Source organism: Diceros bicornis, chromosome 41 (genome assembly GCF_020826845.1).
Source record: "Diceros bicornis minor isolate mBicDic1 chromosome 41, mDicBic1.mat.cur, whole genome shotgun sequence".
Taxonomy (NCBI): Eukaryota; Metazoa; Chordata; class Mammalia; order Perissodactyla; family Rhinocerotidae; genus Diceros; species Diceros bicornis.
In genome coordinates, this window is record NC_080780.1 from 11,360,883 (window position 1) to 11,385,862 (window position 24,980).

The 24,980-nt window shown below is 40.2% G+C and overlaps 1 protein-coding gene across 3 annotated transcripts in view; it reads left to right on the forward strand.

The window, feature by feature from the left end:
* Positions 1 to 7,230: 7,230 nt before the first annotated feature.
* The window catches only part of LANCL2 (LanC like glutathione S-transferase 2), an 82,223-nt gene continuing 64,473 nt past the window's right edge, over positions 7,231 to 24,980 (forward strand). For all 3 annotated transcript variants that reach the window (XM_058534828.1, XM_058534829.1, XM_058534830.1), the window contains exon 1: positions 7,231 to 7,517. In XM_058534828.1, the coding sequence (XP_058390811.1) occupies positions 7,314 to 7,517 (204 nt within the window). In that variant the 5' untranslated portion in view covers positions 7,231 to 7,313. The remainder of the gene's footprint in view (positions 7,518 to 24,980) is intronic.

The following is a 24,980-nucleotide window of genomic DNA, read 5'->3' on the forward strand; positions in this document are numbered from 1 at the left end:
CTTGTCAAATCTGTGTCTCTACGTTTCTCTCAAATATGACATTCCAGTCAAAGCCTTGGTAATATAACCAATGTTTCCAATTGTGTCCTGTTATAAGGATAACAGATTCTTACTGAACTTACGCAAATAACTATATTGTCATGAAATAAGAATATTCACTTACTAAGAGTTTCCAAATTCTGGAGGGATCAGGTATGGAGAAAAAATAAATGTTTCAGTTCTGCTTAAAAAGGTATAATTTAGCCAATTGCTATAAGTGATAGTTAGCTTGAGAGAAAAAAGATTCCTTAAATCGGGAAAAAACGAAAACATTAAAATGTCAGCAATATCTCAAACAAAAGGTCATAAAAATTATAATCATCTTCATCAGCTCATTCAGTCCCATATAATCAACTCTTGATCTTAACCTTCAGTTTCATGAGGTCATCAGTTTCTCTGTTAGAGTTCTGTAATTTCTTACCCAGTTCAGTTTTACAATCTGAAAGTTTATCAGAAACCTGTATTCTAGAGTGTCAGAGTCCTTTCCATGAATCTCTCTGAAGATGAAACATATTTGCAAAAGCATCAGAGTAAAACAACAACTGTCTGTAAATGACAAGACTTAAAAATGACAATTGACAAAGAAACTTGGTTATTTCTGTGACATATAACACTTTAAGGTAATAACTAGAATTATGACCAATAACCAGGACAGATCATATTTCTAGGAATGTTGTATAATTTTTAAAACACTTATATCAATAACATTTACTCATGTAATACCATAGGTCTCTTTGAAACAATGCTTAGTTATCCATTCAATCAAAGTGACAACAGAAAGAGTCAAAGGCAAACAGAGAGTTAAAACAGTCAAAAAAAAAATCTTAATAGAGAGACCTCAATCTTTTTGAACATAGGAAATTATTTTAACAAAACATAGATTTTTTATCTTTTTAGGTAGACTTATTCAAAGGTAAAGAAAAACCTTTTATAACCTCTTTATCAAGAGCATATTAAAAGTCCAGGAAAATTACTCTTTTAAGAAAAAGAAAACCAAATTCTAACTTTTGTACCAATTTACTTTGGATATTAAAATGTATTCATTTAATCAAATTTAAACTAAACTTGGCCAACTTGACCATGCACAAAATTCTTGCTTAGGGTTCCTCTTCCACAAACCTTCTATAACTTTCTTTTTACATTCAGAATTTGTCCCAAGTTTTTTTTCTCTTTTTTCTTTCCTAGTATTTTAGGACAAATTTATCTTTTTTTTTTTATAACAAAACAAACAAAGTCTCTATTCTTTATATCTTCTCTACTGAAAACATACATCTTACTTTCCTTGAATAAAAAGATGTTTTCCTTATAAATTTTTAGTAGACTTTTTAAGCCTTATAGACCTTAGTGAAAACTAAAAATAAGCAATTATGAACTATTTTTTACATTAGCATTCTGTGGCTTGGCAAATTCATAAATACTTTTTTATAATTTCTAGAAACATGCTACTTCATAGCACAATATTTAATAAAATACAAGACATATCTACTAATAGATCCAAACATCTTTTAGTTTCATTGTAATAAGAAGCCAAAAGTAGATAAACCAGATTTAATAATTAACATCTAATATTGTATCTTATTTGGAAATGATCTAGATACTCAATGAATTTTTATCATTCAGTTTAACGAAACTTCAATGATTAAAGTTACCAAAGAGATTTTGGAAGCTATTTTAAGTACTCATGTAATAAACTATAATTATTGCTAAAAGTTTACCTATAAACTCTTATCTCACTTATATCTAGACCATTTGTTTGTAATGATCATTTAGATTACTCACAAAAACTTCATGTGACACTAAAGCAGTTAGCCATCATCTTAAGTTGTTTTAAGTACATATATCGTAACACATAATCATTGTTAAAAAGTTTCCCCCAAAACTTTAACACTTTTTACATTTATTCAGTTTACCTGTTTCCAATATTTACTCAGATTGCTTACAAAACTTCATGACACATTAGACAAAATTAGCCATCATTTTAAGTTACTATTTTTGCTAACCAGCTTTGTGGTAGAGATAACATCAGCTTATTTGACCAATAAACGTAGAATAAAGGCAGCATGTCTGCATCATAGCCAATGCTGATAACTCTGAGGACATGTCTACTTTAATCAAGCCAACAATCTTAAATAAGCTTTCAGTTACCAAAGACTAATTTATATCATGTTAACTTGAAAGACAGTTGGGTTAGTTTCTATTACATTTATATAATCACTTACTTTAAGCCAATAGAATAGAGCTTTTGAGAAATTATACCATTTGGAGGTAAAGTATCACATATATAACATACATACAGACACACATATACAGAGACTGCACAGCTATTGTTTTAAAATTATTGTCATGAATCAGGTACAAGGTTCCCTAGTTAGGTATCCAAATTTTGTTTTAAGCTTTTACTAATATTTGTGGAGAAGACACTCAAGATGCTAGATTTTTGGCAAGGGTGCTCTTACAGCTGTTTTTCTTTCTTTTTCCTTTTATTTTCCTTCAGTTTTAGGAATTGGCAATGAGCTAAATAACAGTTCCCAGAGGCAAGGCCATAATCCTTTTTGAGATAAAGTTACTGGTTGGAATCTGAACTGCCTCTAGAGCTGCATTCCCAGTCTTGCAAGGATGTTTTTTTTTAAGCACAATTGCTCTTAATTTCTCAGAAATTGGGTTGTAACTTAAATGACATTATAGGTTGATCTGTCTGTCCAACTACATCACAAAGGCTCAGAGAAACCACTTAAGTTTTCTCCAAGATGGAGGTTCTGGGGCATCTTTGCCTTATCAGTTTTTAACGTCCCAATATCTAGAAGCATTTATGGCTTAACTATGGATACAAGAGGCGTCCCTAAAAGAGAGTGCAAAGAAGCAGCCCTCACAAGACCCAGAAAGTTTGCTCCCCAAAACAGCCCAAGAAAGCAAAGGCTTCTGCTGCATAGACAGTACTGCACTAACAAACAACAAAGATTGAGACGACACAGGCCCCTGATGGACGAGGACCCCTCATGACCAAAGAGGTCACAAAGCCAATCTCACAAGACATAGCACTAGGCAAAAAGAAAAAAAACCCCTCCTCTTATATGCACATTAACAGCTTTAGCTATGCTTTGGGTCTCTTGGAGACAGACTAATACCTAGTGGGGAGGTGCTGCAGGGTTGGGGATTGTATGCTTTACAGAGTACCTCATCATTGCAAGGACATTTTCTTGAGGTTGGCAGTGGGGGGAGCTGTCGTCACCTACCCCATTCCCATTACCAACTTATGCAATCAAGGGAGACTTTTTGAGGTGGCGATCACCCTAATGGTTCTCAACTGCTCAACTGGTGCCCCCCAGTATTGTGGCTCTTTTAGCTTCCAAGATGCCCTTAGCAACAACTTCCACCTTATGTGCATACTCCACAGGCGGGCCTATGGCAAAATCTACTGTGGGCCTGCCCAGACAACAGGCTTATGCATCTTGCTCTATGGTTTTTCCTTTTTATGACAAATGACACAAAAAAACAGAGACAAGCAAAAATAGTGGCTGTCTCTGGGAGGAGAAGGATCAATAAACCAATGAGCACACAGTAGCTCGTACTCCTTACTTGGAGCTGACAGTCTCCCAATTCATGAGAATGCAGCCTAAGGGGCTATGGTGGTGATTGAATTAGCATTTCCATTGTTTCAGAATTTAGACATCATTGGTCAAATGTATATTTATGCTGCAGCTAGAATCAGATGGTGAAAATTTCAAGCATCCCTGAAATCAAGAGCCTTACAATGAAGGCCCAGCCAAGGCTTTCTTCAAATAGCCTATGTAATTCCCCTGAGGCTAATGGCAGTTTGGTAGGACCCTTAGCCACAAACAGGAGTGCAACCCAGATTTCTGTCTGACTATCCCTGACCGCAAAATGGGGTACAACCATATTTTGTCCCACCATATTTTGGGACACCCCTCCCCAACCTGACAATTATCAAGCCAAGCCCTCAGGACACAAAACAAGCTTGGTAAGATTCTGCTGTTCTCTATAAACATTTATAGCTTCTGCAAACTGTCGGTGAAAGGTGGAACCCTTGACTCCTTAAAGATTAAAGACTTTTCCTTGTTCCTTGGTTTAGAGGCTCAAAGAGCCCAAAATGGCCACTGTAATTTTAAATCATCCCGGGTTATCTTGCCAGTTGTTTACAGTTATCTCCATTTCAGGGGGCTTTCCTTTTCCCAAGGTGGCCACAAGGAACAAGGTCTTTCTAGGGAAAGGTGTTTAGGTTCTGATAGTGTGCTTGTGCGGACAGGTCCCCTAAGAATAACCAAGGGGTCTGTTCTTTCCCTTATGTGTTCTGGCACCCACAAAGTTTGGGTGAGTTGAGCCCCGGACAAGCTGCCGCTGTCGATTGCCTCACCATGAACAATGAGGGCCAAGTAAAATATGCTCCTCAGGTGGGGTCCCTATGACGCCATTGCACATCATGAGCAGATGCCCTGACACCTCTGTAAAGTCCCCAGTTACCTGGGAACGTCTCGAAGGACCAGAGGGAACAGTGCCTCTTTTCTTCAGTGTCAGAAGACCCTCATAAGATTAATCTAAAAGGCAGTTTGTTATGGTCACCAAGGAACTCCATCCCCAAACAGCCCATTTTAACAAATAAAACAGTCAGACATAGATACACGTGAAAAGACGTGGAAATTCAATACTCTGGGACTCTAACCCAGAGCTCGGGACTCTAACCCAATCCTTTGAGTGCCCCAGCAGCTGTAACCCTTTTATATTATCTCCCACAATCCTAGCCTTGAGACTTTAACCCAGCAACCAAATCTCATCAGTGGAGCCTCTAACCCACTGTCCTGATGAGATATTAGACAATTAGGCACAGGCACATTTCAACGAGGTCACTCACCCAAAAGGCATCTGACCTTGGAACTCTTTACAGACACAGACACAGACAAACCAGACACCAGTCAACTGGTTTCTAGATTCTGGGTGAAGTCTTATTCCTCTTCCCACTCTGGCTGGGCACTCTATTAACCAGATAGTCCCCCTTCTCAAAGAGGGGACCCCAGATGGAGAGGAAGGAAACTTCTAGGTGGCGCACCTCCAAGGTGACTTACCCTACTCCAAATGTGAGCCTGTCAACCCACCAGAAGTAACTGTTTCTCTTTCCACCATAGGGAGCATTAGGAGGCAGCCAGCATCAGCACAGGAGAGCAGGAAGGGCAGATCCCCGAGACAAACCCGGCCTCAGCAGCTGCTAGGGACTTACCCAATAGGTCACCCATTGGAGGTCAAGTGGCCATGAGCAGGACTTAAAGTCCTGGCAGAGTTGCCAGATTTCTGTTACTGCAAAAGGGCACCATCTGCTCGCCATGAGACGAAAGCCAATTGTCAAGAGCCAAGATGGTAGCAGAGAGAGAGCATTTTATTGTAGTTTGCTATGAAGGGGGAAGATGGCCAACTAATTTCTGAAAGAACCATCTTAAGGGGGCACAGAATCTTGAAGCAGTTATATAGACCAGTGGGTTACAGGGGAGGGGGTTAGGAATGTTGACCCTTTGGTGCTACTGATTGGGAGTGGCCATACCAGCTAGACTCTCTGTCCAGGGGTCATCTCATTCCTAAGGAACTCAAAAGAACAAAGTTATCATCGTATTGCAGCTGGGAGGTACATTCACAAGCAGGGTCATAAAATCTACAGAGCAGTTAGATCTCCTGGAGGGTGCATATCCAGCTGGGTTAGCTTGTCAGAGGTCTTTGAAAGTTACAATTGGGCTTCTTTTCTACAATTTGGCTTCCCTTAGTCAAACCTTGTGTTGAGCCACTATCAGTTGTTTTCTCCTACACTGTAATTTCCCAGTAATTTCTCAGTAGGGGTGCAGTTGGGGAAGACCATAGGACAGGCAGGAGTGAGAAGCCAGACCAGAGGCAGGAGGGCTGCTCCTTTCCTGGCTATGTTGTGTTCCTTCATCATGCCCCTTCTTACATGACACTAATGTATACCTTGCTTGGTTCCAGGTAAGTATCCGTATCCCACTATAGTGTAACTCTTTTCCCCTTCTCACCTACTGACTTGGAATCCAGAGGGCAGAAACTACCTTTTGAATCTCCTAGTTTGTCATCACCTAGTACCATCTGGCACTCAACCAAAGTTTAAACGGAAAAAAACTGAAATAAGATATTTTCCTCAAGAAGTAGAAATCATTACATCTATTTGGATCCAAATAATTAAAGAAACAATAAGAACAAAGAGAACCAATAAAGACTGTTAAGTTACTCATACTGTGATTAGATAAATGCAAAGACTCACTTGTTTGTGTCCTTTTATCATACATGTTATGTTCCTGGGCAATTAAATTAATATTGGAAGAATCTTTCAGGTCAATTAAATATTTAGATGATTGAGTATGCTTTCACAGTATCTCGTTACCAAAGATAGCAGTTTATTCAAAGTAAAGGAGCTGAAAAAAAAACATCAAAAGGAAAAAAAAAAAAAAAAAGGCCTGTGGCTCCTCCTTCAGAACCCTGCTCCCAACGGTGACGAATAGGAGAGACAGTTTCCCCCCCTCCCGACGGTAGACATCCTTGCAGTGTTTTAAGGCTGTTTTAAAATTCTTTTCTTTAGAAAAGACTTTTCCCCTTAATACCAAAGAGCTGCTGCTGTCCCAGCGGCTGAGGCCGAGGACTCGGCGGCACCATTCGGCCGGTGACCACGCAGACTGACGAAGGCGCGGCCGGGGACGCGCTCTCCAGAGTCTGCCAGCCGCGCACACCTTGATTGACAGCGGATTCTTCTCCACAGCTTTCCCCACGGAACCATGCCCCGCGCGGTCGTTAGGTTTTCTCTAGAAAATCGCGGAAGGGGCTCGGCCAGCAGAGGGGCCGGGCCCGGCGCCGCGGGAGTGCGTCCAGAGCCGGTTCCGGTCCTGCTGTGCGCGCGACCGCGGACGGGCTCGGCGGACCGGTCCTGGGCCCGCGGGGAAGCGGTGGCGGCGAGGGGCGGCGCGGGGGCGTGAACGGGCTCTGGGCCCCCGAGCCCACAGAGGGCGCAGCCGAGAGCGCCCCGGAGCCCCCTGCTCCTGCCTCGGGCTGGGCGGCGTCCTGGCGGGCGGGGGCCCCGCGTGGTGCGCACCCGCTGCGGCCAGAGGTGTCAGGCTCCCGCCGACGCCTCGCTTCGTAAAGAAAGCCCTTGCCCGTGCGCGCGGGGGCCCGGGACAGGCGGCGGCGCAGCCGCTGGCGTGAACGCCGCGCAGGAGGTTTGTCCCCGCCCGCACGCCGTACCGCGGGCGCAGCGAGCAGGGCGCGCGGCCGCGATGGGCGAGACCATGTCGAAGAGACTGAAGCTGCCTCTGGGCGGGGAGGCAGACATGGAGGAGCGCGCCTTCGTCAACCCCTTCCCGGACTACGAGGCCGCCGCCTCCGCGGTGTTCCCCGCCGGAGCGCCGGAGGAGTCGGGTTGTGCGCACCCCCGGCCCACGGCTGATGAGCTCCGTCTTCCTTTTCACAACGACGGGAAGGTGAGTAGGCCGCGCACGGTGGGGGGGCGCGGGCGGTGGTAGCGTCCACCGTCCGGTCCGGACCTCCATGACGTCAGCATGCGCGCCCGCCGCGCCGGGGCCGGGCCGCGGGGGGCCGGACGGGTGGAGTGGGCTCCTCTGCTCCTCGGGCGGCTGTCCGAGCGCTGCGCTCTTTGTTCCAGTGGCCTCGTTTCTGCGGGTGGGCGTCCCCGGCCCTCCTTCTCTGAAGCTCACCGCCCTGGAGATTTGTTCCTGGTGGATGGAGTGACTGGCGGTCGCTGGCGGGTGTTTGTACTGCGAGGGCCCTGAGCGTGCCTCGCAGCTAGAGGCACAGACGTCCTCATTGACGACCCGGGCATAGTTTTCCCGGGGCCGGTCTTCTCCTCAGGCCTGGCGCCTGCGCCCCTGCCCTGGGAGTTTATGGCACAGGAACGACAAAGCCTTGTTGATAAGCAGTGGAGTTCTCTTGTCTGTGTGCCCAGGGTTGGAAAGGCGGCGTCTGAACAAACGTTAAGTTGGTAGGGAGAAGTGGAAGTAAAGGAGGACGTGAACATCAGCATAACTTTTCATGTTTGGCGAAACCGTACCTCTACCGGCTAGGTTATTACTTTTCCACTGATCTCAGTGTTCCGAGTTCCATTTCCCTCCCTGGCTCCCCGTGTATTGTGTTCGAGAAGGCATAAGTTCGTCAGAACTAAGAAGGCAATTTTGAAACAGTCATTGGTCTCAGTATGGAATCTTAGGCAAGTGTCTCCTCTAAACCTCTTTAAATGTGATTAAAAACTGGATCGCAATTCCTAACTCACAGGGATGACACTGATTGAATTAAAGTGTATACATTGCCTGACAAACTGCCTAATATGGTACCTAGTAGACCCCCAGTAAATGTCAGCCTCCCTCTTCCCCTTGAGAATTGAAGTCTTATGGTTTAGAATTCATATGTCAATATTGATTTTTCACTAGGTTTGTTCTGTTTTCACATATATTTGTCACTTAGTATTAACATTTTTTGTAATAAAGATAAATCTCTGGAAAGCATTAAAAAAATCCATCCTTCATACTTATTATCAGTTGCTATCTCAATACTCCTTAGACTAATGAGGCTACTGCACAGTTTAGTGAAAGATAAGTGAAACAAACTTCTGACCACTAATGGAGTCTCTGTGAGAACAATAAAGATAAGGGAGCAGTTGAGTTTCATTTTCTACCTCAAAGAAGGAGAGAAAACACTGGTTCTGAACTTGCATGTTTTTCTTTTTACCCTTTTTATCTGGTAAACGTGATTTTGACCTCAACTATATACCAGATATTGTGTAAAAGAAAATTAAACCACAAATAACTAATGGGGCTTGTGATGTCTGTATTCAATTAAACAATTAAAATAAGTGGGGCTGGGGACCCCTGCCAGTGGTTGTGATTAGTGGATATGCTGAAGGAAAGGGGAAATGGAAATTGTGGTGTTTTAAAACGTGAAAATCAGAGCATGTTAAAGGGAGACAGGGGTTGTGATTTTAAAAGGCGCAGAGAATGCTTCTTAGTTATCCAAAGTCATAAGATAAATGAATATTGAATTTCACTGGCTTCTGTATAGATACTTTATAATTGGCAGATTATTACATTTTTTAATTCTTATAATATTATATTAAAATATAATTAAGGGGACTGGTCCCATGGCGTAGTGGTTAAGTGCGCGCCCTCTGCTGCTGGCGGCCTGGGTTTGGATCCCAGGCGCGCACCGTTGCACCGTTTGTCAGGCCATGCTGTGATGGCGTCTTGTATGAAGTGGAGGAAGATGGGCACAGATGTTAGCCCAGGGCCAGTCTTCCTCAGCAAAAGAAGAGGAGAATTGGCAGATGTTAGCTCAGGGCTGATCTTCCTCACACACACACACGCACACTATATATATATATATACACACACATAATTAAGATAGAAGATATTCAGTTATCCATTTGTTTTGATAGATGTGAAGTTTCATGAAAATGAGGGTATTATGGGTTGAATTGTGTCTCCCAAAAAGATATGTTGAAGTCCTAACCACCTGAACTTCAGAATGTGACCTTATTTGGAAATAAGGTCATGGTAGATGTAATTAGTTCAGATAAGGTCATACTGGAGTAGGGTAGGCTCTTAATCCGTTATAATTGGTATCCTTATAAGAAGAGGAGAGAGACAGAGATGCACAGGGAGAAAGAATATGGCCATGTGATGATGGAAGTAGGGAGTGGAATGATGCATCTTCAGGCCAGGGAATGCCAGGCTTGCCAGTGTAGGGGAGGGAGACTGACTGTCCCCTACCCTCTCTGGGTCCTTCTGGCTGGGGTATGAATTAAATTCATATGAGACAGAATAACAGCAGAAAATCAAACAAAGCTTTGTAACATGTATACATGGGAGAGACCCAGGAAAAACTGGGTAATTCAGCCATGATGGCCGAGGTGCCAGGTTAAATAGCACCTTCAGCTAAAGGCAACGGAGGATGTTAGGGATAGTGGTTTGGGACTTTAAAGGGTAGGAAGGCAATTTGCATGGAGATGGAAAAGCAAATGTTTGTTAGACAACTGTTTACTGGGCCAGCTATAGAGAATGTGGCCCAGGAGACAGAATTTCGATAAGATGGGCTTGTTGGTGCCTTTCTTATGACACCTATTTTACATAATACTATAGTTATCTCGTGGTATTAGTTCTTTCCTGGAACAGGCCTTCTATCTTAAATTCTTTTAGGCAGTTAGGGGAAAGGCCAAAGTTTTTTTTCAGTCTTTTGTTCTTAAAAATAATCAAGGCAAAGAGACACATTTTGGGGTGGCCAATTCTGATCCCCGACACCAGCAAACACTAGAAGGCAGAAGAGGCAAGGAAGGATTATCCCCTACAGGTTTCAGAGGGTGCATGGCCCTGCCCACACCTTGATTTTGGACTTATGGTCTCCAGAACTGTGAGACTATAAATTTCTGTTTTAAGCCACTCAGTTTCGGCACCCCGAGGAAACTAATATGGAGGGTAATTTATAAATCAGTAACTTAGGGGTGGAGGAGTAATTTTGTCTTGATGATGTGTGCTGTTGTCTAGAAAAGATTACGTAAAATCTACCAACACAATAACAGTTTATTACAAAGTATTCTTTAAGTCATTTACTGGATCTCATTTTAGGTTAGCTGTGTGTATATGTGTGGTGTAATCAGTCAGTCAAATTCACTTCCAGTTCTAAAGCTCAAGTCTCCTCTGAATCATGTTTTCATAAGTAGGCTTTTGTAACCTTTTTGACAACATTGGTCCAAATATCATGAAAAGCAATGAACCAATCTAGTAGCAGTTTTTTTAATTATGGAAGGTATGTGAAGTAGACGCTGTTGGCTACTTAACTAATAGCCATTTCTTACCTTCCTTTTACTTGATTTTGTGGTGGCCATGGGCTTCAGGCAAAGTGAGCTCAGTTCTGGGGGCTGAATCATGAGTAATCTAAGCCAGTGGTTCTTAATGCGCTTCTCTGACCAGCAGCATCAGCCTTATCTGGTGTAGCATCAGGATCCAATCAGACACTCAGTAATTTGATAGGGAGTTTAATATAAAGAGTTTTTACTAACCATAATGAGACTGCAGTAATGAGAGATTGCCTCATAAAAGGTAAAGCTAACTCCAAAGAATATGGGAATAGCAGATATAAGGAGCAGGCCACTTCTAGGGCTGAGAGGGCACTCAAGGAAGAGGACCTTGTTATTAGCTGTCTGTTGCTGTGCAGTAAATTATTCCAAAACTTAGTAACTTAATAAATCTTTATTATCTCACACAGTTTCTGGGGTCAGGAATCCAGTTGCAGGTTAGCTAAGTGGTTCTGGTCAGGGTCCCTCACAAGGCTGTAGTCAAGCTCTCAGCCAGGGCTACCGTCATCTGAAGGCTCAGCTGGAGCTAGAGAATCTGCTTCCAAGCTCACTCACAGGGCTCTTGGCAGGCCTCACGAGCTGTTGGTTAGAGTCTTCAGTTTCTTACCATGTGGGCCTTCCCACAGGCTGCCTACGACATGGCAGCTGGCTTCCCCTAGAATGAGTGATCAGAGAGAGAGCGTGTGCTATAGCACTCAGGATGGAAGTGGTGCTCGTTTATAACGTATTCTCAGAGGGGACGTGCTGTCGCCTTTGCCATAGTCTGTTCATTAGAAGCAAGAAAATCATTCCAGCCCACACTCAAAGGGAGGGATTTCACAGGAGCATAAATACCAGGAGGTTTGGAGCCCTGTAGCCGGGGCTGAGATCTCCATTTTGTTGAGGAGGGCATGACCATACCTTACTGGCTGGCAGAGAACTTGTGGTGATGCTCCACCAGTGGAACTTGCTGGAGATGCACCATCTATAACCATGTTATAGTAAGTGAGAATATTTAAAGGATGTCATGGGGGCACAAGAGAAGAAAGAAGAGCGATTAATTCTGCCCATTGGCGTGAAGAGTAACAGAATATGCTGCCCCAGAATATGCCACTTTGATGTAAGAATTATTTTGAACTGATTATTTTTGAGAAACTGCAGACACAGGAGAATCTCGGAAAACAGAGTAGAAGTTACTCTTTTGTAAGAGACATTTACATTTATAAAGGAAGTCTCCATTTGTAAGTGTGTCCCTGTCTACCAGGAAAAAGATAGCTCTAAATCTCCAGAAACTCTTATCGATGGAGAAGGCGTGGACTTAAATCTACTTAACGGCCATAAAACTGTGCTTTCCCTGGTAGCCTCCCATAACTGGCCTCTCTGGCCTCCTAACATCTTTCCTTTGTCTTTAGCTGAAGATCGTATTTAAGGTGGTGGTTTGGGCCATTTTGGGAAGTTACTCAGTTTTTCTGGGTATCTTCCGTGTATACAGGAGGTATACATGTTATTAAACTTCTTTTTGTTTTGCTCTTGTTAATCTGTCTTTTATTATCCGGGCGGGCGGGATGGGGGTGGTTAGGAGGGGTCTCAGCCAAGAATTTAGAAGAGTAAAGGGGAAAATTATTTTTCTTCCTATAGAGGCATCAGGGAAGGTTTTTCAGATAACATGACATTTATATGGCCCTTTAAGGATTAAGTGGTGTTAAAAGGTAAACTGGGCATATTAAAAAATTAAAGTTTATTTAAGCACAAATTGATTCAAATCAGGCAGCGCCAGACTGGAAGTGGTTAGGAGCATGCTGCAGGAGCCAGGGGAGTGACTTATATGCAGTAAAGGTGGATGCAAAGTAAGGAAGTGGTTGGCTGCAGCTTAAAGCTTAGTTGGCTGTTTGTGATGGGTTGTCCTCAGTTGTTTGATTTCACAACTTGGAGGCATTTGCAGGCTGAGATTTTGGTTTGCTTACACAGGCTGCCATGACATGAGAGCTGCCTCAGTCTAATGGCCTCTTTGTATAATTTATTTAACCATGGGATTTGCCAGGATAAGGGAGAGAACTGATGAGCAAGGACTTAAGAGATACTACATTAAGAGAAAGGCAAGGAGTAAAATATGACTGGAGAAGAGGGAGCCTTGAATAACATTGGATGGTAACAAGGCTGAAAAGGTAGATTGGAGCCAATTCTGAAGGACTCAGTGGGTCCTAAGGATTTGAAAACTTTTTCCACGTAAAAATGAAGATAAAACCTTTACTTGGTCTCTGTAATTTCACATAATCTTGAACTGAGGAAAGGTTTATTTTGTAATTCTTTGTTTAATTTTCCATATTTTTATTTAAAAATGTATTCTTTTTCACTTCAAACTTTGATTAACATCATAATATATCATGAAAACAGAAGGAAATCAGCACTTCTCAATTGCCCAGAGAAATAGAATTCTTTTTTATTCATTCAAAATGAACTAAAGTGGGGGTGAGGGAGAGAATATGCTTTACAACTTTTCTCCTCAAAATGAGATTTGTGGATCAAAAACATCAGCATTTCCTGAAATCTTGTTAGAAATGCATATTCCATTCTAGAGCTAATGAACCAGGATCTGCATTTAATAAGATCCCCAGGCCGGAGGATTCATATGCCCATTACATTGGAGGAGCACTGCTTACAGCTTTGTTGAATTTTTTTTTAACATAAATTTAACGTCTAGCCAATTTTCAATTCCTGATATGGAAAGATTGACATAGAAGGGTAATGGGAAGATTATGGAAGGGGAGACTACAAAATATTATAAATTAACATTTCCCATTTGTTGGAAATAAACTGTGGAGTATAGAGCAGTTAAGAACTTGGACAGACCTGTTTGACTCCTACTTTTCTGTCACCTGTTATCTATAGACTTTGGGCAAGTTATTTAACTCCATTGAGCCTTGGTTTTCTCCCATTTCAAATGGGTAATAATAGTACCTACCTCACAGGTTATGACAATTAAATTAGTTAATACATGTAAACACTTAGAACAACGCGCATTAACATAGTCTAATAGCATTTACCTCATCAACTTGTAGTAAAGGGTAAAATTGAAAAGCTAATTGAAGTTCTTAATATGATATAGTTGTAATATAATATATTGGTTAAAGGCTTATAATAATGTAGTTGTAATTTAGCCCCTTCTTCATTAGGTTATTATGGTGGTTGAGTTAATACAGTTAAAGCACTCAAAATGCTACCACCCAAAGGCGTGTTGTCTGCCCCCGACAAGGCATGTCAATAGTCAAGAGACAAGGAGGTAGGCGAGAAAGGACTTTTTATTACTAGCAAGAGGGAAGATGGCGAACTCATGTCTGAAAGAACCATCCTCCAGAACAAAGACTACAGGCCAGTTATATAGGAGGCTGGTCTCTGGATGGGGAGGCATCTGGTCTCAGGGTGAGGCATCCATCTGATCTCCGGGTGGAGGCAGGCCTCTAGTCTCAGGGGGCATCAATCTGGTCTTAGTTCCTGACAGTCTTTGGTTTTACTGGATGTGCATCAGAGACCGGAGCAACACCCTATACCCTGATCTTTCAGTTGTCCTTGATGATGGCTCTCAGCATAGACTCTGCCCAGGGTCATCACATTCCTAAGGAACTCAAGAGAACAAAGTTATCGATTTATAGCAGCTGGGAGGGGCCATAAAATCCACAGAGCATATCTGGGCTAGTTAATCAGAGGTCATTCAAAGTTGCAGCATGGTTTCTTTTCTACGGTATGGCTTCCCTTATGTCAATCTTTTGTTGAGCTGGTATCAAAAACAGTGCTTAGTACTGTTAGTAACTTGTTACATATAGTTACTAATACATAGGTAAGAGTTCAGTTAATGATAGGTGTTCACATTGTTCTATATCCTATTTTTTATTATTATAGTATAAAATGTGATAATGAAAAATTTCTTAAAAGTTTATTTTTTCAGTGGAATATAGAAAAAATATTGTGTACTCTTTACTTTTTCCTTCTTAGAGAAATGCTTATTCTTGTCCCTTTTCTTTCTGAGTAAAATATAATCAGAGGTACAGTATTCATGTGTATGTTCTCAGATTGTTAACAGTTCCCAGATTTCTAAATCCCATACCATGTACTTTGCTCACTCTCATCATCTCTGAAATGGAGATACTAACATGCCTGCTGATGGTGATGAGGATGGAAAAGGAATGACAAAACCACTTGGAGATGTGGGTGTTGGCAAGTCAGCTAAACTCAGCCCACAATTCTGTCAGCTCATTCTGTTCACATTTGGGCCTTAGCAAAATTGAAAATCATCATGTATCATGATATGGATCTTCAGATTCACATGCTTATGCTTGAAACCTCAAACAGGAGCTCTTAAGGTTTAATCCATGATTACCTAGGGCGTACTGTAACTCATTAGTGTTTCTCTTCCTCACTTAACTTTACTCTTTGAGAACAGGAATGTCTTCCTGTATATGCTTGAATTATTGTGATTACTATTTTTAAATATGCCTGCACTTAATACCAGGCTAGGAACATAGTAGGAAATGTCGACGCAAATAATCCATAAACAATCTATAAATCAAAGTTGGGGTGAGTTTATTATGAGCCAACCCTGAGGACCCTATAGCCCCAGAGAGTCCTTTCACAAAGGAAGGGAATACTCCCAAGAAGTAGAGTGTACAGAGTGGTTATATACTGTCCAAGAGCATGTATCACATATGATTGGAATGTCCCTTTTACAACAGTCACGGGATTCTTTGCCAGCACAGCAATTCAGTGAACACAGCAGGTCAGTGGTCACAAGGTAGGTGGTCACAAGGTGAGCGCAGCAGGTCAGCAATCAATCCTTGCTTTAGGGAGAGATTCTTATCCTTAAGGAAATGCCGATGTGGGGAAGTTACATCCTTATCTTTAAGGGCACTGTTCTTGTCTTTGGGTCATAGTAAATACTTAAAGCAGATACACAGTGCATGCTCAACAGGCCACATCAGGCCCTTTTGGAAAAATCAAGGCCAGGCCAAATTAGTTTTAACCCAAATGGCTTCCTCATATACTCCAATATGTCCTATTGCTTGTCATTTATTTATCAATACCCAGTGAATGTTGAATGAATGAGTAAATGTATTGAAGTAAAAATCTTTTATTGTTTTACTAGAATCATTTTTACCTGTTATTTAATAACGTAATTTTATTTTTAAAAATTTCTATTCTGGGAGCTTGCCCTGTGGCCGAGTGGTTAAAGTTTCACACACTCCACTCCACTTAGTGGCCTGGGTTCACAGGTTCAGATCATGGGCGCAGACCTACATGACTCGGCACTCATGCTATGGTGGCCTCCCACATACAAAATAGAGGAAGATTGGCACAGATGTTAGCTCAGGGTGAATCTTCCTCAGCCAAAAAAAAAAAAAAAAAGTTTCTATTCTGTATCTAGAATGTTATGTTGGTCCCTAGACAATAGTCTAAGCTAATATAAGACAGGGACTGTGTAGTGCATTTTATGGGGGTCCTGGGTAAGGAGTGTACTCTGTAGGGCAGCTAGCAGCCTGCTAGGGCTAGAGCATATTTTGAGCAAGTTTTGCTTGAATAGAATTGAATATAACAAACTGAGTTTCCTTTTCAGAAAATGCTTCTCTTTTCTGTAGATTTTAGCTAACAACATGCAGCAATTGTTTAATCAAAATGAAACCTCACTTTTCCCTGAGAGCTTTCTGTAAATAAATATAATTCGACCACAAAGTCCCACTCTTCCTGTGGACTCCTTATCATTTCTTTAACTAGAATTATGTATGCTTTGAGCCTTGTGATCAGTGAACTAATATGCGCTCACTTAGCACTTACCCTTGGTTCTTTGTTGCATTATAAACTTTCTTGTGGTTATGATTTACATCCTGTAGAGAGTATGCACAGCAGATTATCAGTTGATTTTTATGATGCAAAATAGATACATCAAAATTGGACAGATGTATGTGTTTAGGATATGTAATCTAGAATATTTTATGTTACATTACTGAGTTTGAAATAAGAAAACAGAAACAGACCTGATTATGTAAATACATGCCTGTTTTTAAAAGAATGAACTATTTCAAACATCCAAGCAAACAGCATATCGTTGACACAGATTCAGTTTAGGTAAGGACCCTTCCTCTGTTTATTGAAAATACTGCTAGTGAAGGTTGATGTTCCACCTCCATCTAATTCTTTACTGTCAAAAAATACAGCTTTTTTTTTTTCCCTTTTCTCCTTTAGTAATTCACTTTGAGGTAATGATTGGGGTACTTTTGCTTATTCATTTTTGTGTGCAAATGGAGCCTTAGAAAATCAACCCCACCCCCTTCATATGTGTAAACCATCACAGAGCATCTTACAAGAGATCATTAGCCTAGGAGTTCTGAGATTATGAAATGCGCTTTTGTCAACCCATACCCTCGAAGAAAAAGGTTTGTTAACTAACACCTTCCCTAAGAAAGAATTACTTACTGATGTATATACATTTGTGTATATACTGGTGTGTATGCTTTCTGTGTATTATCGCATACACAAAATGTGGGTCAAAAAGCTATTTTTATTATCTTTAAAATTTAGACAAGTCATCGTTAGCTTCATTTTCTTCATCTATGACATGGGGATGATAATGTTTTAGGATTAACCAGATTAAATTAGATGAAATGTTTCAGGTGCCTACATATATGAGGAGTGTAGTAGATGATTTTATTCGTAAGCTCTCCTGGTGCGTTTAAAGTATTATTCACACTCAGAAGGTTGACTCATGCATAACTGTTCAAAACTTACCTTTAGTTTTTAGGAGTTATTTATATGTGCATGTTAAAACACCTATTTTGAGACTTTCCACTCTCTTCTATTTGAAGTTAAGATTATAATGTTGTTAAAGTTAGTCTTTTTTAAGATTTCTGTATTTTTATATTTTGTAGTTGTATTTCCTCAAACACAAGTTTTCATCAAAAAATACAGAAAAACAATAAGTATTTTAGAAAGAGAATGATTGTGTATTTCTTACTTTTCAGATAGGACTACTTGTTCCTTCAGGAAATACCATGCCTTTCACCTAAATGCCTTTTTTATATCCTCTGTACCTCAGCATAGAATGCCTTCCCCTCTACTTTTCACATGGCAAACTCCTAGTCCTTTTAGAAGACTCAGGTTAGACGCTACTTTGTCCGTGAAGCTTTCTCAGAGTTGTCCAGGAGACTTTGCTACTTGCCCACTCCCAAGCTATTTGAAGGGCTAAATAAGAAAGTTGTGTTAGTTTTCTATTGCTACCATAAAAAATTACCACAAATTTAGTGAGTTAAAACTGCACCTATTTATTTTCTCACAGTTATGTAAGTCAGAAGTCTGGGTAGAGTGTGGCTCCTCTGGTTCAGCTGCTTTGAGTTTCACAAGGCCAAAATCAGTGTGTCAGCAGGACTCTGGGGATGAAACCGTTTTCAGTCTTCAGCTTGTCAGCTGAATTCAGTGTGGTTGTAGCGCTGTGGTCCCTATTGCCTTGCCGCTGTCTGCCAGGGGTGTTCTTTGCTCCTCGATGCTGCCTGATTCTTTCTCATGCTTTCCATGTGGCCCCTCCAGCAACAGCAGGTTGGGTCTCGCTCACACTTCAGATCTCTCTGACTTCAACTTCTGCCACCCTCTTATTCCAGTCAGAGGAAGTTCTCTGCTTTTAAGGGTTCATGCGATTAGATTGGCCCCACTTGGATAATCCAGGATAATCTCCCTATTTTAAAGTCTGTAGCCTGTCTCAGGTTCCGGGGATTAGGATGTGGACATCTTTAGGGGCTGTTCTGCCTACCATAAAAGTCCTTAGCATATTGGTTAAAAGCTTGGAGTCTGGAGCTGGCTGCTAGGGTTGAGACTTCAATTCTACCACTTACTGTTTGTATCACTTTTGGCAAGTTACTTTACCTCTCTCCCTGTGCCTCATATTTGTCATCTGTAAAATGGGGATAATAATTGTCATTATGCCATGGGGTTGTCATGATGACAGTGACAACGATTGATGGAAGGGCACTAACAGACTTAGAGGATGCGCATTCCTTTAATGGAATTTAGGACACAGCATCCTACACGCAGACAGCTATGCAAGGCGAGCTCAGCACAGCTTTTCGCCTTGAGGAACAAGCTTTCATGGCCTTCTACCCCACCAAGTGCGCCACTGATACTAATCAAAGAAAGCTCTCTTAGATCCTACAAGAAGCCTCTTTCCAGTCTCACAGTGGTTGTTAATGCCTTTCCATCTCCTCTTCACCCTTCTGAAGGCTCTGGCTACATACTTGCATGTCTCCAGGAGCAAGGATTTGAGAACAACCCCAGTAAACTCCTGAATGCCTTCTGCAAGGGTGATTTGAAGGTTGTTTTCCATGATGTACCTTTTTCCTAGCAGCTCCAGGCCACAGACGTGTCTGAAATCTTCCTATGTCAGTCTCTATACACGTAGACCTCTACCTGCATATGTCATATTGTATATGGCTACTCAGGCATTTATTATATGGCATCATAATTATGTTTATGTTTGTCTCATTAGACCAGGAACTCTTGAGGGTGGGGATCTGATCTTATTCAACTTTTGTCCCAATAACAGTGCCTGGCACATGGAAAGTAACGATTATTTGTTTTTTAAAAGAATTAAATGAGTAAAATAATCTAATATTAGACTCAGTTTGCTAATGATCCACTTTTTTTCCTCAACTGTTTCATAGTTATCTGAAAGTTACAGAAATATATGTAGTGCTGGGTATTTCATCTTGTGTTTAGTTGTTAATATACCTGTTATGCTTGCTAAGCTTTATACCATGATAAAGAAAATTTGGGCATTTATCTTCAGTAATGGTTTTTTTGAATGTTGATCCATTCTAATCACTTATACTAGTTATAAAAGTTATATCTACTTTTATTTTTCCCGCTGCAGTACAGAGTATAGCCTCTGAACATGCTGGCCTGGGTCTACAGCTGGCGCAGGATCTGGAGTGGAAGCAGAGGTGCAGCATGAGTGCAGATGTCCATGTTGTAGGAAATGGCATGTTAGGAAAGAAGCTATTCCCCTTAAGCATTCATGTGAAGTACAAAAAATATCCTGGCTAAAGAGGAATTTAATTTCTTGAAACCTTTTTCAAGAACATAACTGGGGTAATCTGTATACTTAAATGTCACCCAGTGTCTTTATGTCTACCTGTCTCTTTCTCTCCTTCTGTCTTTCTCTGAAAAAAGGTCTTTCATCCTGATTCCAAGATTTATTACCATGAAAAACACTGTGAAAAAGAAAAATAAGTCTTGCCATAAACATGCATTGTACATCATTTGGAATAATGGGTGCAGTGACTCCTTACAAGGAGTTTTACAGCCAGTGATTAGTATCTACTCCAATATAGTTTTGCTTTATAACATTTTTGGGCATCCTTGTTTGGGAAAATTGCCTAGTGTGTAGGAAAAGAACATTTTCTTTTTGAATGCAGTGTAATTACTAAAAATCAATCTCTGGGGCTGGCCTTGTGGCCTAGTGGTTAAGTTCCGTATGCTCTGCTTTGGCCCGGGTTCATTTCCTGGACACGGACCTACACCATTTATTGGCAGCCTTAATGTGGCAGTGACCCACATACAAAATAGAAGAAGACTGGCACAGACATTAGCTCAGGGCAAATCTTCCTCAGGCAAAAAGAGGAAGATTGGCAACGCATGTTAGCTCAGGGCAAATCTTCCTCAGGAAAAGAAAAAATCAATCTCTGAGGCAGAGATAAAACCTCTAAAATTCTTTAACTGCTCATGCTGTTTCTATGCCATGTGGCAGATATGTATTGTGTTCATACGGTGTGATTGAGTGAAGGCTGTAAATCTTTTGAAAATCTAAAAGTAAACTGTAAATATAGAATCAAGCAAAGATTTTCACAGTAAGCACACAACGTGGGGAAGCCCAGGAACTTGGGGATTACACAGTCTAGTCAGAGCTCCAACAGTCTGGTTGTCAGGTGACCTTGGGTAAGCCTGTTTTCTCACCTAAAAAATGGAGACTTGTTTGGTGATGTCAAGGTTAATTGAAATATCATGTAAAGCACTCAGTGCCAGGCCTTAGTAAGTGCTCAGTAATTGTTAATTATCTTTATAATCATACCATCATTAAATGAGATAAGCCAGTTAGAATTTCTCCTGGTACAGCAGTCTCCATCAAATGCAAACAGAATAACAGCTTAGTACATTTTCTTCTTTGTTCGTGAGACTTTGGTTCCAGTATAAACAAACTCGTAGTGTCTTTTATGAGAGAAAGAAGATGAGGAATTAGGAAAGATACCTTAAAGCAAAGGGCAGAGAAATTATTTTCACATGAAACTTTGGCAAATATTAACAGGAATTAGGGTAAGTAATCATAAGCCTTAGAATTATACTCCAGTGGCATTCATAAGGAATAAAGCATATGCTTTGGAATAAGGTTATCATGACAGGGCCAAGACTGTATATAAATGTGAGTTAGGCCTGCATTCCACTATTTTGGAAAACTCAACTTGGAAGTATCATAATCAGATTATTTTCCCCATACAACAAGAAGTCTAGAAATAGGCAGCTGTTGATGTTGATTCATTTCAATAAGATCTGGGCCAGGATTTCTGCAATTATTTTAGTCTTTCTCTCATGTGTTTTGTGTTATAGTACAAGACGGCTGCTGCAGCTTCAGACTTCATGTCCAATTTTACAGGAGGGAGAAGGGGGGAAGAAAAGGAGAGTGCCAGCTGTGTCTTTCTCTTTTATCAAGAAAATAAGAACCTTCTAAGAGCTCTTAGAAGACTTGCACTTTTGTCTCATTGGTCAGAACTGGATCATGTGGCCACCCGTGGTCATAAGGAGTCTGGGAAAGCAAGTAGCTCTTCTGGAGCTGGATGCATCGCAGCTCTGAATATAATCAGGATTCTGATAATAAGGAAGAAGGGTGGCGGGAATAGATGTAGGCTAGGTACCACCTTATGGGTTCTGCCACACCAGGTATTAAAAAGGTAATACTCTAATTTTTTTCTTCTCAATCAAATTATTCTGCATCTCTTTGATTAATGGTAGAAACCAAAAGGCAAGACTCAGGAGGCTTAAGTTACTAACTTGGAGTCAAAAAGTCATTGAACAGTTGGATGGAGAATCAGACAATTATTCTTTTTGGCACATTCATTAACAGCAGTAAAGTGAAATATATTTACAAGCACAACATCAAAACTGGGAATGAAAAATCTAGAAAGCATTGCTAGAAAGCAGAGATTAGTAGTGAAATCTATTTGTATAGTACTCAGTATATCACCTCTGAGGTGGGTGAAATATTGACACTGCATTCATTGGTGTGCTATCTTTATTATTTTATTAAGTAAGCGTATTTATAAAGATTTTCGTAAAGTTGCTCTTGGTTATAGATCTCTACTTTTCCGTAAGGAAAGGTATTCTACTGCCATGGTTGAATTGGAATTATTATAATTTACGTATTGCTTTGAATAACATTTAATAAAAAGATACAATTTAGAAAGCTAATGCTATGTTTTAGTCACTTAACAGAATCTCTTGTCCACCCAGGCCGTTATAAGCTTGGGCAAGTAATAAATATAATGTTAAGGGGGAAAATCATGTTCAATACCCATATTATAGCAGAAATATATATTTGTAAATATCCACATTTAAATCCTCTTGGGAGTAATTGGTTGGTCTTAAAGTGGATATGCCCATTTCTGAATGCTCAAATATTACAATGGTTTTGAAATGTGGGGGGGCAGTAAAGGTGTTGTATGAAGCTAGAGAGCACAAGAAGGTGCAAAAACTGGATTTTTTTAATTTAAAAAGCAATTTTAAGGAACTTATATTTCCAGTAAGATGGGATAAGACCCTTTTGGAGGAGTGTCTGTACAAAACGACTATAGAACTTAGATATAATATAAAAGGTAACTACTCAAAGGCACTGGAGAGTAAGCAGACTAGAGTATAATTGCTTTTTGTATTATGTCCAAATTCTATAGTATATGATTGTATATGCTTTTGTATTTTGTCCAGGTTCTATAGGATGTGATTAGAGTATCTGATTTGGAGAGGGGAGCTATATGAAGTGAGTGCCCGTCTCCATGTCTTTTATCCTGGAGCTAAGTGCCATTTACATGGGGTACACAGTGGCAGCAGGGGGTGCCTATGGGAAAAATACATTTTCAGGAGAACCAGAAAATGAGACTGGATAACCATGACTGCTAAAGACTGGGGGAGAGAGATGACCAAGAGAAGGGATCCCCAAATTTAGTCTAAATGTATAGCTAACCAATATTTGAACTATTAAGGCCTAAAACAGACTCAGAGAAGCTCAACTGAAAGACAAAAGATCTGAACTGAAACCAGAGCTGCTACTCCAGAAACTGAATTTGCAATTCAGTAGAAGCAAGAGAACAGTCTACAAATTAACATTCCAGATGCAATACTAAATTACCTGACATACAGAGAACCAAGAGAAAAGAAAATTAACTGAGGCCACCTCTAAACCACTATCTGGTCAACCACGTAGTGAAACTAACAGACAAGATTTTTGAAGTGACTGTTTTAACTATCTTCAATGCAGTAAAACAAAATATGCTTTCAATGAATGAAAAACTAGGAAATCTCAGCAAGAAAATAGAAACCGTAAAAAAAGAACTATAAGGAAATTCTCAAACTGGTAAACACAATCTCTGAAATTAAAAAGTCACTGGATGGAATGAGCAGGTGAATGGAGATGACAAAGGAAAGAGGGAGAGTGCACTTGAAAATAGATCGATAGAAATTATCCAGTGTGAAAAATAGAAGAAAAAGATTGAAGGGAAAAAAAGGAACAGGACTTCAGGGACCTCTTAGATTATATTGAACCATCCAACTTATATGTAATTGGAATCATAGAAGGACAGCAGAAAGAATGGAGCAGAAAAAAGTATTTGAAGAAATAGTTGAAAATTTTACAAATTTTATGAAAGATAGAAATTTGCAGGTACAAGATACCCAACACCAAGCAGAATAAACACAAAGAAGCCCATATCAAGGCAAAGATAAAGAAGAAACCTTGAAAGGAATAGGGGGGAAAGAAACTCACGTTATATATAGGGAATCTGATTAATGGCTGATTGCTCACTAGAAATCTAGGAAACCAGAGGAAAGTGGAACAATGTATGAAAGTACTAAAAGAAAAGAACACATCCAAAATTCTTTATTCAGTGAAAGAATCCCTCAAAAATGAAGGAAAAATAAAGACTTTCTCAGGTTTAAAAAAAATAAACTGAGAATTCGTCATAGCAGACAAGCACTACAAGAAATGTTAAGGGAGGTGATACCTAATGGAAACTCAGATACTAAGAATTAATGCTAAGAATGCTTTTTTCCTTTTAATTTGTTTGCAAAACATAATTGTTCTAAGTAAGAGTTATAGCATTATCTTGTAGGATTTATTTCTTATGTAGATATAGTACATATATCAACTAACAGAAAAGATAGGGTGGGATATAAACCTATATGGTTCCAAAGTTTCTACATTTTACATGAATTGGTACATTATTAACTGCAAGTGGATTGTGAAAAGTTAGGGATATATATTGTATTCTCTAGAGCAAGCACTAAAAAACAAGGAAATAGAGCTAAAAGCTCAGCAGGAAAATTAAAATGCAGTTCTAAAATATATTTAAATAGTCCAGAAAGGTGGGAGAAGGGGCAAGAAAGGGATAACAGAAGTACAGGTAGAACAGACAAGTAGAAAACATATAATAAAATGGTCTATCCAATCTCAACTATATCAATAATTATATTAAAAAATCCATGAACTAAATACTCCAAATAAAAGACTATAAGAATGGATTAACAAACAAACAAAAAAGACCTAACTATGCTGTACAAGCATGCACTTTAAATATAAAGGCAGAGAGGTTGAAAGTAAATGGATGGCAAAAGTAAGCATAAGCAAACAGTAAGTATAAGAAAGGTGAACTGACTGTATTAATATATGAAGTCGATTTTTATGACAAGATGATAAAGAGGGCAGTAGACTTTCCCCCCAATTTTATTGAGCTATAATTAACATAGTGTGTAACTTTAGGTGTGCAATCTGTTGATTTGATAACATTTATATATTATAGTATGATTACCA